The 15684-nt window shown below is 44.2% G+C and overlaps 1 protein-coding gene across 6 annotated transcripts in view; it reads left to right on the forward strand.

The window, feature by feature from the left end:
• auts2a (activator of transcription and developmental regulator AUTS2 a) overlaps positions 1 to 15684 on the forward strand; it is a 471784-nt gene that overhangs the window by 168234 nt on the left and 287866 nt on the right. Inside the window, exon 1 of one of the 6 annotated variants that reach the window (XM_029691169.1) lies at positions 6595 to 6985. The exons of the other annotated variants lie outside the window; for them this stretch is intronic. Within the exon in view, the coding sequence (XP_029547029.1) occupies positions 6938 to 6985 (48 nt within the window). The 5' untranslated portion in view covers positions 6595 to 6937. Of the gene's footprint in view, positions 1 to 6594; positions 6986 to 15684 lie in introns of those variants that run through there. 6 annotated transcript variants of the gene reach the window in all.

The following is a 15684-nucleotide window of genomic DNA, read 5'->3' on the forward strand; positions in this document are numbered from 1 at the left end:
ACCTGAACTCAATTTCGAGTATCATAGCAAAGGGTCTGAATACTTACGTAAATAAGGTATTTCTCTTTTTTGTTTTTAATACATTTGCAAAAATTCTAAAAACGTGTTTATGGGGTATTGTGTGTAGATTGATGAGGAGAAAAATATATAATATAATATATTTGACAAATTTTAGAATAAGGCTAACTTATAAAAATGTGTAAAAATCAAGTGGCCTGAATAATATTTGAATGTACTGTATATTTGCCCATTGTATATGTTTTCAGAAAGTGACTTTGGACCTGAATGCCAAGAGATAAAGGTGCTCAAAGTTGACCCTTTTTGCATACCCCACCATTTTTCTTTTATTTATGTATTATTTATTTATTTATTTATTTACACCCTACCACACCATGAGACATCCGTCTTCATCACTGGAAAAGATACGGTTGAGATTGATAGCGTTTAAAAGCTTACAAACAGGGTTGTCAAACTATTTGATCATTTCTGGAGAAAAATAGAAATTCACATTTTTTAACCTTTAATGTCAGTTACCTAAAAACACATAAAATAAAATAAAAAACATATTTGCAAATGTGCCCGCCAGCATGAGACACAACATGCTCTTGAATACAGGGTGGGTGTCATGCTGATAAATGTACTAAAATAATAGTGGGAATAAAATGTACATTTTAACTTTCAAATGGTACCATAAAATATGATTGGAGTGCCACAAATTCAAGAATGTCAACTTGAATGGGAAAATCTGTTTTAAATTTCCCCCATAAGAAATTATAGATAATAGAATAGGGATGGCCATTTAAGTTCATATTCAGCAGTGGTTGGACTGGCAGTCGTCTTTGTGGTAGTTCATTCTATGAATTATATTTCTATGATTTAAATGACACCCACCCTGTATTCAAGAGCATTTTGTGTCTCAATCGATGACGGGCACAACACACAAACCTCAGATGATGTGTAATAGGGTCTAAGCTACAACATTATGCGAATATGAAAGAAATTGGACTTTGTGTTTTTAGATCATTTACGTTAAAGGTTAAATTGTATATTTTTTTAAAGAAATAATACAATATTTTGACAACCCTGTTTGTGAGCTTTTAAATGATATCAAACTTAACCGTTTATATTGTCCAGTGATGAGGACATGGATATCTCATGGTATGGTGGGGCATGCGAAATGGGCCAACTTTGAGCACCTTCATCTCCTGAATGTTTCAATGTAATGGTATTATTACATAATTAATAATCATCATTATAATATGATATGCTAATGAAGCTAGGTTTGATTTGAGTGAATGTAGATCTCAGAGCTATAGGGGCTGTTCCTTAGCGGTGGTTGGTTGTGTGAGAACTGAGAAGGGGAGCAGAGCGTGACATTTTCACAGCTCCAGAGGGCCAAGAGTGTCTTGCCCACTCAACTAAACATTAATAGGATACATTTTCCCAGAGACTGAGCCAAGCTTACATCACTTACAGTCTATTTGCCCTCCGCTCCCACCTTAGAGCACACATTTGAGTGTGCTATCTGCTCAAACACACACACACACACACACCCTGGCATCGTTAGAGCAGTTACAGAGATTGTCGATTGTGTAACACTTTCTTTCAGTCACGACATTCGCTCGTTCAGTCAAATGTGAGACTGGGAGGCAGGGGAATGTGAGACTGGGAGGCAGGGGAATGTGAGACTGGGAGGCAGGGGAATGTGAGACTGGGAGGCAGGGGAATGTGAGACCGGGAGGCAGGGGAATGTGAGACCGGGAGGCAGGGGAATGTGAGACCGGGAGGCAGGGGAATGTGAGACCGGGAGGCAGGGGAGTGTGAGACCGGGAGGCAGGGGAATGTGAGACCGGGAGGCAGGGGAATGTGAGACTGGGAGGCAGGGAATGTGAGACTGGGAGGCAGGGGAATGTGAGACTGGGAGGCAGGGGAGTCAGTGCCATTACCAGAGCTGGTACTAACTGCTCTCTGGGAGGTAGGCAGGAGGGCAGACAGCCTCACGCCATGGCTCACTGCACTGCTGCCTCTCTGACAGGAGTCAGGACAGGTCACTAACATAACGCAAGCCAGGGTGGCACAGCAGGACACGGCACAGAGCAGCATGGAGCACAGGACCGAGCACTCAGGTTGAAGCAGATGGGGACATCATGGCAGACAGGGGTGCGCTGATTCTATGGTGATGATGCACAACCACTATGGATACTGCAGATTCTTTCTGCTGATCTAGTCAGAGCCAGTGTGCTAGTGATTTGTGTTTTGTTGTCCTTTCCTGTTTAGGGATAGTCCACCACCATGTTAGTAATGCTCTCTCTCTACAGCCTCAGTGGGCTTTACCCAGAAGAGGAAACCTCAAGAAGCTTAATGCCAGTGCTTACAGCAAGTCGTCTTTGCCAGAGCAGACTCATGCCCTAATCCTCTACGTTAGAAGAGAAGACAGAGGTATAACTAGATTTTCTGAGTGGGCCCTGTCTCTGGCTCAGTCCCCTGTCTCACCCTGTTATCTAGCCATCAGAGAGGGGCTGCAGTACGCTAATATCAGTAGTAGCAGGAAGAGTCCTTTGTGCAGTGAGCCAAGTGAGAGCCTGGGGAGGGGAAGGAAAGAATTGGAAGAGAGGAAACAACATAACCCCATCCCGTGCCCTGCCGTACCATAGCAGGCCACTTCCTCCCGGTGCGTGCAGCTACATTAAATAGCTCCGTCGGAGAGAGTTAGGTCTGGACCTGCTTAACATGCACGCTCAAGTCTCATTAAGCTCTGCACTCTCACAATGATTCTTAATGAATCTCTCTCTGTATCGCCCCTAACCATCGACAAACCAGGTAACAGCCCTGGGCGGCCGGAGAGGAAGGAATCGGAAATGTAGCAAATGGGTGTTGTGCGTTTGAAGAAATCCCTTCTTCCTATTCCCCCCCTCTGTCTTTTTCTCTCTCCCCTTCTCTTTTTCCCCCGGCTTGATTATGTAAGGGGATATGTTACTTTCGATAGAGTACCGCTACATTAGCCCCCAGAGAGCTTAAAAGATTAAAGGAACCACTAAAAGCATTTAGGGAAGTGAAGGGGAAGTTTGTGCATGAGGGGCTTTGGGTTGGAGGAAGAAGCTTTTTTCTTCTTCTTCGTCGTCTTCCACGGCAGGCAGCAGGTTTAGCGGAAAATTGGAGCCGGGGCTCAGGCTTTGTAGTGGAGGACTCTGGAACATCTGGGCTGATGTAGCTGAGAAAGGAGAGGGGAGCGACGCTCACCCCCCCCCCCCCTCTAATCCTGTTAGCACGCCCAAGGCATACACACACACTCACACACTCTCTCTCCAGGAGATTGTGCTCTCTCTTTCTCTCTCTCCCTCTGCAGGACATTGTGTGCCTCCAGCTGGGAAGCATCTGTATAGTTAGGCAGGCAGCTTGGGGCCTTCTCTCTCAGCCTTCTAAGCAGCTCCTCTCCTTGGTTCCTCTGTTGGGCCCATGGGATGAAGCCATTTAACAGGGAACAGATGAGAAAGAAAACATACTTCTCATAGCATTGAATGGCATGATTTTACCAGGTTTAGATTGTCCTCATCTCATACCCCATCAGGCAGCAGTGTACTGTAGTGCTCGGTGTACTCAGCCATGCATTAAACAATGTTCTGTTCTTTCTCACATGATTCCACTCTACTAAATTCAATTTTAATGATCTTATTTCATGATGTGTTTAATTGTTAAGCTAAAATCCCAAAAGCGGCTGTAGATAACCATTTGATATCTACAGCAAATGCTTGTTACCCTCACTCGCACTAACTAGAGTAAAAATATTCTACACACTAACACAGACAAATAGCATGGTCCACGCTCTGTGTTTTCTCTCTCTCTCTCTGTTGTTGTTGTGCATCATGCTCTACTCTCTTGCTAATGCACACCAGGCTGTGGATGGAAGGGGGTGCTGTGTGTTTTGTTGTTCTCTGGTGATTCAGGCACAGTGCTGGCCGCGGGGCATATAGCCAAGCGTGTGCATGTGTATGTGGGAAGGGAGCGGGCAGGGAGGCAGGCAGGCAGGCAGACTGTCACTAAGCATTACAGGCACCGTGGGCTCCCTGTGCACGACACGAGGTCTGGATGAGGAGCCAACACAGCACAGCCTGAGGGGGTCCTGGGGTTATACTCACACCCCTCCCCCTGTAGAAATGTGCAGTTTGTGTTTTACTGTGTTTATAACATCCCCAGTGATGACATAAGCCCACCTGACAAGAATTCGCTGCGTAGGCCTTGAAATGGAACCCAAACCGTGTGTATGGTTCACATGTGTTTACGCTTCGTTTGTTTGTTTTTGCAGTCTTGAGAGAAAATGAGTCCCTTGAAGATGAATTTGTCTTTAAACGTTGGAGCCTGGTGAGGGTACTGCCCCAGGTGAACCCACATTTTGGGTCTGAGTGTGCTATTGCTGTAACATATAACACATTGTTAGCCTTTTCTTTACAACATTGCAATTTATATTTGGCTTTTATACCTGAGAACTTGAAACTGCTTTAAAATAATATAGTACGTACTGTCTGTCACTGCAATGCATCCTATCTTGTCCCAAATAATGCCTCTGGTTCTCCGTGGATAATAACTCATTTTGGTTATGATTCATTCATCATGTTCGTAGCAACATAAGCTATTTCTGTGTAGCGATGGATGGATTTCTTTTCAACAGAGTTGTTGCTGTTTCATGTCGGGTTGCAAAATGTGGATAATTCCTCTGGGATAAAGGACCCTATTATAGCTCTGGCAGATATTTCACACCACTGTCCCAGATGACATAATTCTATACACAAGCAGCAGTGTGTGTGTGATCCTGACCTGATGTGCTACTAAGGAGACCGAATGTAAACACAACCAGGGTGGCCCGCCGGCCCCATCTGAGCTATGTGTATGTGGCCATTTTTAGACCTCTTGTTCTCTTCCTCCTACAGTATAGAGAAGACTAGTGGGGCTGGCTCGTCATAACCCATTCCCTCAATGCTTGTATGGTGTTTGAAGATGGCATAGTGGACAGTAGAGCAGTAATGACTTTTCCTTTTGACTTTTTGAAACTTTAAATTATAAGAACGAGTCTGGTGGATCAAAGTGTAGCTTAATCTGATCTGATATGTCCATGACAGCCATTGACTGAATATGTTCTGTTGGACGCAGTTGTTCAATAGTCTCAATTAGGGCTGTCCCCGACAAAAGCAAATCTTGGTCGACCGAGAGTCGTCCTGTTCTTTGTTTGAACTTATTTTTCCATGTATACTATAGACAGACACACCCTAAGTATTTGAATAAAGGCAACTACATACAGTACATTCGGAAAGTATTCAGACCCCTTGACTTTTTCCACGTTTTGTTACGTTACAGCCTTATTTTAAAATTGATTAAATATCTACACACAATACCCCATAATGGCAAAGCGAAAACAGGATTTTAGAAATTTGATCAGATGTATTAAACATAAAAAACAGAAATACCATATTTACATAAGTATTCAGATCCTTTGCTATGAGACTCGAAATTGAACTCAGGTGCATCCTGTTTACATTGATCCTTGAGATGTTTCTACAACTTGGACTCTACCTGTGGTAATTCAATTGATTGGACATGATTTGGGAAGGCACACACCTGTCTATATCCTGTCTATATAAGGACCCACAGTTGACAGTGCATGTCAGGTCAAAAACCAAGCCATGAGGTCGAAAGAATTGTCTGTAGAGTTCCGAGATAGGATTTTGTTGAGGCACAGATCTGGGGAAGGGTACCAAAGAATTTCTGCAGCATTGAAGGTCCCCAAGATCACAGTGGCCTTCATCATTCTTAAATTGAAGAAGTTTGTAACCACCAAATCTCTTCTTAGAGCTGCCGGGCGGCCAAACCGAGCAATTGGGGGAGAAGGACCTTGGTCAGGGAGGTGACCAAGAATCCGATGGTCACTCTGACAGAGCTCCTTGACCTGAATAACAAGCGTCACGTCTAGAGGAAACCTTGCACCATCCCTACGGTGAAGCATGGTGGTGGCACCATCATGCTGTTTTCAGCGGCAGGGATTGGGAGACTAGTCAGGATCGAGGGACAGATGAACAGTGCAAAGTACATTGAGATCCTTGATAATGGATTAGTCCACTCAGACAGGCGCAAATCAGACACGTGTCTTGTGCACCATGAAAAATAAATAAATAATTGCGACTGCTCGACTAAAGAAATCTTGGTCGACCAACAGCCTATCGACCAAACAATCGACCAGTCGACTGAACGGGGTCAGCTTCTTTTTTTTCTTCTTTTTTGAAACAAATGTAAAATGCCTTGCTAGAGATCTATGGAGAAATCACAAAGATACTATACTTTATTCATATGAAGAGTGCAGCAACTACAGAGAAAGATCAAGAAAGGGCTTTAATGAGGTTAGAAAGAAAGAGCTCTGTTACATAGGGCATAAAACAGAGAGCCAAGGAGAGAGAAAAAAATATGTTGAATGAAGAGGGAAGATTAAGGGGTCGAGGGGAGAGGGGGGAGGGGGGAGGGGGGAGTGAGAGGGGGAAGAGGGGGGTTGGGCAGAGAGGAGGAGGTTGTTACATTAATGTGTGTAGTCAGAGTCGAGGACAGGAATAGGACAGAACGCCCTTCTTACTGCCATCTGCTACTAGTGATGAACACAGCTGAAGTCCATCTGAGGAGAGGTCCTGTCAGCCTGCCAAGCCTGCTGCACCATACACACTCACTGCATACCGTGCACACCACACCAGAGAGAGAGAAAGGGAGTGAGAGAGACGGGGGAAGCATAGAGGATAAAGAACAGAAGCAGGAGAAAGAAGAAGCTGGTGCTTTGGCTGTTTTCTAGCTGTGTGACTTATTGTGTCGCTGTTGCTGTGTGATTCCTTTTGGAAAAGACTTATTGACCTGTTCCCTTCCCGTCGGCACACTGAATCAGCCAGGGACAGCAGACGGAGGCAGGATGATCAAGTCCAGTTGGTTCTATGTCAAGTTCAAATACAATGAGAAGGTAAGTTAATGAGCTGTTGGTTTCTGCTTTTCTTCTTATTGGGCTCTGGCCAAATGTAGTGCACTATATAGGGAAAAGAGTACCATTTGGGACATAGCCTTAGCTTTTGACCTTTAGCATATAGCCATAACTTATGTCCCTAATGGGATGTTTGGCACACTTTGTTGTTGCTGACAATCCTGCTTTGACAACACAGGAGAGAGGTATGTCTTTATTATTTAAATTGCTCATACTTTATTCAACATGTCTTACCAGCATTTTGAGACCATGAATATTCTATCCTTTTTTCAATGTCTCTCTCAAGACTGTTTATTAAATTCAGATTTTCACATGTTAGGAAATGTGAAAAGTGGGGCTAAATAGGGGATATGGTTTATGTAATTTTGCCCACAGGAATTTTGGCTTGAGATATGTGTCCATAGCTTGAAATGTATTTATTTATTTATATTGATCCCACTTTCATCCAGTTTCAATCTCTCACATCTACAGCTAGGGCATGAACCTGTCCTGTGTGGTGGCAAGGTGTTGAAGATTTAATGCTGAGCATAAACCCACTTATTTATTCAGTGGTCATTGTGTATACTCACTTCTTAATCCCCACTGATACGTACCAAAGTAGTGTAGTGGAGGTATACGCCATATCAGTTAATATATATATATATATTTTTTAAATGTAACTAGGCAAGTCAGTTAAGAACAAAGGATATTGCCGAAAATACCATTCTACGTGCAGATGGAGGTGGAAATATCCATTAGAAATTTAGAAAGAGGGGCCTCCAGAGTGGCGCAGCAGTCTAAGGCACTGCATCGCAGTGCTAGAGGCGTCACTACAGATCTGGGTTCGATCCCGGACGGTATCACAACCGGCTGTGATCGGGGGTCCCATAGGGTGCCGCACAATTGGCCCAGTGTCATCTGGGTTAGGGGAGGGTTTGGCCGGGGGGGCTTTACTTGGCTCATTGCGCTCTAGTGACTCCATGTGGCAGGCCGGGTGCTGGCAGGCTGACCCCAGTCGTCAGTTCAACAGTGTTTCCTCCGACACATTGGTGCGGCTGTCTTCCGAATTAGACAAGATCGAATTTGGAGAGAGATGGTTTGGGATGAGTTGGACCACAGAGTGAAGGAAAAGCAGCCAACAAGTGCTCAGCATACAGTTGAAGTCGGAAGTTTACATACACCTTAGCCAAATATACTGCTCAAAAAAATAAAGGGAACACTTAAACAACACAATGTAACTCCAAGTCAATCACACTTCTGTGAAATCAAACTGTCCACTTAGGAAGCAACACTGATTGACAATACATTTCACATGCTGTTGTGCAAATGGAATAGACAACAGGTGGAAATTATAGGCAATAAGCAAGACACCCCCAATAAAGGAGTGGTTCTGCAGGTGGAGACCACAGACCACTTCTCAGTTCCTATGCTTCCTGGCTGATGTTTTGGTCACTTTTGAATGCTGGCGGTGCTTTCACTCTAGTGGTAGCATGAGACGGAGTCTACAACCCACACAAGTGGCTCAGGTAGTGCAGCTCATCAAGGATGGCACATCAATGCGAGCTGTGGCAAGAAGATTTGCTGTATCTGTCAGCGTAGTGTCCAGAGCATGGAGGCGCTACCAGGAGACAGGCCAGTACATCAGGAGACGTGGAGGAGGCCGTAGGAGGGCAACAACCCAGCAGCAGGACCGCTACCTCCGCCTTTGTGCAAGGAGGAGCAGGAGGAGCACTGCCAGAGCCCTGCAAAATGACCTCCAGCAGGCCACAAATGTGCATGTGTCTGCTCAAACGGTCAGAAACAGACTCCATGAGGGTGGTATGAGGGCCCGACGTCCACAGGTGGGGGTTGTGCTTACAGCCCAACACCGTGCAGGACGTTTGGCATTTGCCAGAGAACACCAAGATTGGCAAATTCGCCACTGGCGCCCTGTGCTCTTCACAGATGAAAGCAGGTTCACACTGAGCACGTGACAGACGTGACAGAGTCTGGAGACGCCGTGGAGAACGTTCTGCTGCCTGCAACATCCTCCAGCATGACCGGTTTGACTGCCATTAGGTACCGAGATGAGATCCTCAGACCCCTTGTGAGACCATATGCTGGTGCGGTTGGCCCTGGGTTCCTCCTAATGCAAGACAATGCTAGACCTCATGTGGCTGGAGTGTGTCAGCAGTTCCTGCAAGAGGAAGGCATTGATGCTATGGACTGGCCCGCCCGTTCCCCAGACCTGAATCCAATTGAGCACATCTGGGACATCATGTCTCGCTCCATCCACCAACGCCACGTTGCACCACAGACTGTCCAGGAGTTGGCGGATGCTTTAGTCCAGGTCTGGGAGGAGATCCCTCAGGAGACCATCCACCACCTCATCAGGAGCATGCCCAGTAGTGTGGTTTTCCACTTTAATTTTGAGTGTGACTCCAAATCCAGACCTCCATGGGTTGATAAATTGGATTTCCATTGATTATTTTGGTGTGATTTTGTTGTCAGCACATTCAACTATGTAAAGAAAAAAGTATTTAATAAGATTATTTCTTTCATTCAGATCTAGGATGTATTGTTTAAGTGTTCCCTTTATTTTTTTGAGCAGTGTATAATAAAAGTCAGTTTTTCACAATTCCTGACATTTAATCCTAGTAAAAATGTTCTGTCTTGGTCAGTTAGGATCACCACTTTATTTTAAGAATGTGAAATGTCAAAATAATAGTAGAGAGAATGATTTATTTCAGCTTTTATTTCTTTCATCACATTCCCAGTGGGTCAGAAGTTTACATACACTCAATTAGTATTTGGTAGCATTGCCTTTAAATTGTTTGACTTGGGTCAAATGTTTTGGGTAGCCTTCCACAAGCTTCCCACAATAAGTTGGGTGAATTTTGGCCCATTCCTCCTGACACAGCTGGTGTAACTGAGTCAGGTTTGTAGGCCTCCTTGCTCGCGCACGCTTTTTCAGTTCTGCCCACAAATTTTCTATGGGATTGAGGTCAGGGCTTTGTGATGGCCACTCCAATACCTTGACTTTGTTGTCCTTAAGCCATCTTGACACAACTTTGGAAGTATGCTTGGGGTCATTGTCCATTTGAAGACCCGTTTGCGACCAAGCTTTAACTTTCTGACTGATTTCTTGAGATGTTGCTTCAATATATCCACATAAGTTTCCTACCTCATGATGTCATCTATTTTGTGAAGTGCACCAGTCCCTCCTGCAGCAAAGCACCCCCACAACATGATGCTTACACCCCTGTGCTTCACAGTTGGGATGGTGTCTTTGGCTTGCAAGCCTCCCCCTTTTTCCTCCAAACATAACAATGGTCATTATGTTAGCACAGCTGAAAACTGTTGTGCTGATTAAAGAAGCAATAAAACTGGCCTTCTTTCGACTAGTTGAGTATCTGCAGTATAAGCATTTGTGGGTTCGATTACAGGCTCAAAATGGCCAGAAACAAAGACATTCTTCTGAAACTCGTCAGTCTATTCTTGTTCTGAGAAATGAAGGCCATTGCATGCGAGAAATTGGCAAGAAACTGAAGATCTCGTACAACTCTGTGTACTACTCCCTTCACAGAACAGCACAAACTGGCTCTAACCAGAATAGAAAGAGGAATGGGAGGCCCCGGTGCACAACTGAACAAGAGGACAAGTACGTTAGTGTCTAGTTTGAGACAGACGCCTCACAAGTCCACACCTTGCAGCTTCATTAAATAGTACTAGTAACACCAGTCTAATAGTAATAGTAACACCAGTCTCAACGTTAACAGTGAAGAGGTACTCCAGGATGCTGGCCTTCTAAGCAGTTGCAAAGAAAAAGCCATATCTCAGACTGGCCAATAAATATAAAAAAGATTAAGATGGGCAAAAAAACACAGACACTGGACTGAGGAATCAGGCAGAACTGCCACCCTCACCGCCACCATGGTCATCTCCTCTCACCACGGCCCTTAACATTACGCTGCTGGAGACTAGTTAAGGGAACCATCATAACCGGATGACTGCATCGAGCCGCCCCAGCCGGGTTTAGAAGTGTAAGTATAAGAGTGCAGCTTCTCTCATTCATTTCCACTTTACCAGCCCTCCTTCCATTAGAGTCTGACAAAATAAAGTGTGAACATTTTAACTTCACAGTTGATTAAGGAGAGAGGTAGTAATGCCAGGATCCGAGGCGGAAAGAGACAAGACGAGATGCTCAGACTTCTGTACTGATATACAGTGCCTTCAGAAAGTATTCATACCCCTTGACTTATTCCACATTTTGTGTTACAGCCTGAATTCAAAATGGATTCAATATATTTTTGTTTCTTACCCATCTACACATAATACCTCATAATGACAACATGTTTTTAGAAATCTTTGCAAGTTTATTGAAAAGTAAATACAGAAATATCAAATGTATATAAGTATTCACACCCCTTTGCTATGACACTCCAAATGGAGCTTAGGTGCATCCAATATCCTTTGATCATCCTTGTCACTACAACTTGATTGGAGTCCACCTGTAGCCAATTAAATTGCTTGAACATGATTTAGAAAGAAACACCTGTCTATATAATACCCCACAGTTGACAGTGCATGTCAGAGCATAAACTATACCATGAAGTCCAAGGAACGGTCCGTAGATGGAATTGTGATGAGGCATATATCTGGGGAAGGGTATAAAAAATGTTCTAGAGTGTCAATCCAAGACCACTGTGGTCTCAATCATTAGGAAATTGAAAAAATATGGAACTTCCCAGACTCGAACTAGAGCTGGCCGTCTGATCAAACTGAGCAACCGGGCAAGAAATACCTTGGTAAGGGAGGTGACCAAGAACCCAAAGACCACTCTGACGGACCTACAGAGTTCCTTGGCTGAGATTGGTTGAAGTGCTGTACAGACTTCTCCCATCTGGGCTTTATGGGAGTGGCCAGGTAGAACAGCACTCCTGTAGTTTGCAAAAATAGCATGTGAAAGACAGATCATAAGGCAAAAGATTCTGTTGTCTGATGAGACAAAATTGTAACTCTTTGGCCTGAATGCAAAGCGCTCTGTCTGGAGACAACCAGGCACAGCTCATCACCCGTCTAACACCATCCCTACCGTGAAGCATGGTGGTGGCAGCATCATGCTATGGGTATGCTTTTCAGTGACAGGGACTGGGAGACTGGTAAGAATAGAGGAAACAATGAATGGAGCCAAATACAGGCAAATCCTTGATGAGAATCTGCTACAGAGTGCAAATGACCTTAGACTAGGGCGAAGATTTACATTCCAACCGGACAATGACCCCAAGCATACAGCCAGAGCAACGCTGGAATGGCATCAGAACAATAATGTTAAAGTCCTTGTGTGGCCCTGCCAAAGCCCAGACTTGAATCCCATTAAAAATCTGTGGAAAGATTCAAGATTACTTTTCTCCACCGCTCCCCATCTAACATAAGAGTTTGAGAAAATCTGCAAGGAAGAATGGGAGAAAATCCCCAAATCCAGATATGAGAAGCTGATACAGACATACCCAAGACAACTCAAAGCGGTAATCGCCGCCAAAGGTGCTTCAAAGTTTTGACTCGGGTGTAAATACTTATGTAAATTTGTTACGGTTGTGTGGAGAGACGGACCAATGCGCAGCGTGCTCTGAGTTCCACATCTTTATTTTTGTGAAACTTACAAAACGGAAACAAACAACGAACCGTATCATAAGAGGTGCAGCATGCACTAACTCAAAATAAGATCCCACAAAAACCTGTGGGGAAATGGTTGCCTAAATATGATCCCCAATCAGAGACAATCACAAACAGCTGCCTCTGATTGGGAACCATACCAGGCCAACATAGACATAAAACAACCTAGATAACCCACCTTAGTCACACGCTGACCTAACCAACATAGAGAATAAAAGGCTCTCTATGGTCAGGGCGTGACAAAATTAGATATTTCTCTATTTCATTTTCAATAAATGTGAGACAAAAAAATCAAACATCTTTTCACTTTGTCATTATGGGGTGTTGTGTGTAGATGAGTGAAAAGAAAATATGTATTACATTTTTAATTCAGGCTGTAACACAACACAACGTGGAATTAATCAAGAGTTACAGTGCCTACTTTCTGAAGGCACTGTATGTATCAGATATTTCATGAGAGTAGGATTAAAGATATCATGGTTTGACAGATTGCTGGACTCATTGAATTGTGGAGATCTCTAATTTAGCCTACTCTCGTATTGAGTTTTAATATATAAATATTCAACAATTTTGACAGCCTTTACAATTGAACAAAGTCCTATTGCGCTGTGTTTTTGCTCTCTGTATACTATACTGTTCTGTGTATGTGTGCACGAGCATGAGAGTTTGTGGGTGTGGGCATGTGCGCATGCATTGACTGTTGAAGAAAATAATAGCCGCCGCTGCCTTTCCTGCTCCTGGCTGACCTGTCTGTCCTGCAGAAAGGTCTGTTTGATTGACAGCCGGCCTCAGCGGTGTTTATAGGAATTGACCTTAAACAAGCAGGTTCAGCAGCAGCACTGTAGTTTGACTAACTGTCTGTTTTCCTTTCCCCGGACTCTGACGTGAGTGAGACGGGGACGGAGTGATATGAGGCGGGCTAGCTGGTCACCCCCCCACTCATTCAGAGCTGAGGGGGTCGGGTGGGGGAGTCGACCACGAGGGGAGGTGGTGGAAGGAAGGAGAGTACTGTAGCTCTATTCTCTGTGTGGGCTCTTTGTTCTCCCTTTCTCTGTGTGTTTCTTTGAGCTGCTGTGGCGCTAGACCCTGCAGAGGCCTGGCTCTACTGCTTCCAGCCAGGGCCCACAGACGGTGAGTACTAACTCACACTGGGCTAATTCATTGTTACACACCCACGGCCATATGTAACTATAGTAAGAGCTCTCTCTCGCTCTCTCGGGCAGTTATTATACCTGCCCTTGGTTGGATGATGTTCCCTGCTTGGTGCTTGCTGTATTTGAGCTTATTCAATCTTTATTACACCTCTATTATCCCTCCCTCTCTAGGTTTAATCACATCCCTGAGCTGTTTCACAGATGAGGAAAATTATTTTACTTACCTGGAAAAACCCAGCAATAAGATGGTTCCAGCTCTAATGTGGATAATTACAGAGAATGTGTCTCGTTTACCCTCCTCTGTATTTACTGCCAGTGTGCCAGGCGAGTTGGATGGTTGGAGAATACAGGGAGGTAGAGCATCATAACTATAATGACAATACCAACCGCTAAGTGGGGTGTGGGCTGGAACTATAGTTGGACAGTCCTCCATGATGGAGAGACTGGCTATTTCCCTCAGGGTCTACTGACCATGGAAGTATAAGCAGTGAAAGACGAGAACTTGGATTGCCTTAAATCTCTGAGCAAGAGGACAAGTACATTAGATTGTCTAGTTTGAGAAACAGATGCCTCACAAGTCGTCAACTGGCAGCTTCATTAAATAGTACCCGCAAAACACCAGTCTCAACGTCAACAGTGAAGAGGCGACTCCGGGATGCTGGCCTCCTAGGCAGAGTTGCAAAGAAAAAGCCATATCTTAGACTGTCCAATAAAAATAAAAGATTAAGATGGGCAAAAGAACACAGACACTGGACAGAGGAACTCTGCCTAGAAGGCAAGCATCCCGGAGTCGCCTCTTCGCTGTTGACGTTGAGACTGGTGTTTTGTGGGTACTATTAACCTTTTAAAATGATCAACTTGGATTAGCTAACACAACGTGCCATTGGAACACAGGAGTGATGGTTGCTGTGTCACGCTCTGACCTAGGAGAGCTGTGTTTTCTCTGTTTAGTTAGGTCAGGGTGTGATAGGTGGGTTGGCATTCTATGTTTTTGTTTTCTATGTTTTTGTTTTCTATGTTTTGGCCAGGTATGGTTTCCAATCAGAGGCAGCTGTCTATCGTTGTCTCTGATTGGAAGCCATACTTAGGCAGCTTGTTTTCCTGTGTTGGTGTGGGTAGTTGTTTTCCGTTTTGTTAGTATACCTGACGGAACTGTTGGCTGTCGTTTTGTTGTTTTGTTTAAGTGTTTTCATTAAAGGAAAGTATGAGCACTCTACACGCTGCGCCTTGGTCCCCTTTATACGACCCTCGTTACATGCTGATAATGGGCCTCTCTACGCCTATGTAGATATTCCATGAAAAATCAGCCGTTTCCAGCTACAATAGTCATTTACAACATTAACAATGTCTACACTGTATTTCTGATAAATTTGATGTTATTTTAATGGACAAAAAATGAGCTTTTCTTTCAAAAACAAGGACATTTCTAAGTGACCCAAAAAAATTTAACGGTAGTGTATATTTAGTAATTATTTGCCTTGTGTAAGTTTAAGAAACATTAGCCTGTGCCTTGAAATTCCGTTACCAAAAACCCACATATCTTTAAGATATTTTCTGATTTCTCTCCCTCATGAGGACGGAGGATTATGAAAGCTCACAGAAGTAACAAGTAAAGGTAGACCTACCAATTAGTTATAGTGTTTTTACTGATATCTATTTGGTTCATGAATTATTAAGTGGTTAAAACTCGAAAGTACCCAGCCTTGAGGTGTGTGTCACCAGTCTGGTACCTCCTGTACCAGCCCCACGCACTAGGCTTCCAGTGCGTCAGCCCAGTCCAGTACGTCCTGTTCCTGCTCCTCACACTAGCCTTGGGGTGCGTGTCTCCAGTCTGGTACCTCCAGTACCAGCCCCACGTACCAGGCTTCCAGTGCGTCAGCCCAGTCCAGTACG

Source organism: Salmo trutta, chromosome 15 (assembly GCF_901001165.1).
Source record: "Salmo trutta chromosome 15, fSalTru1.1, whole genome shotgun sequence".
NCBI classification, from domain to species: Eukaryota; Metazoa; Chordata; class Actinopteri; order Salmoniformes; family Salmonidae; genus Salmo; species Salmo trutta.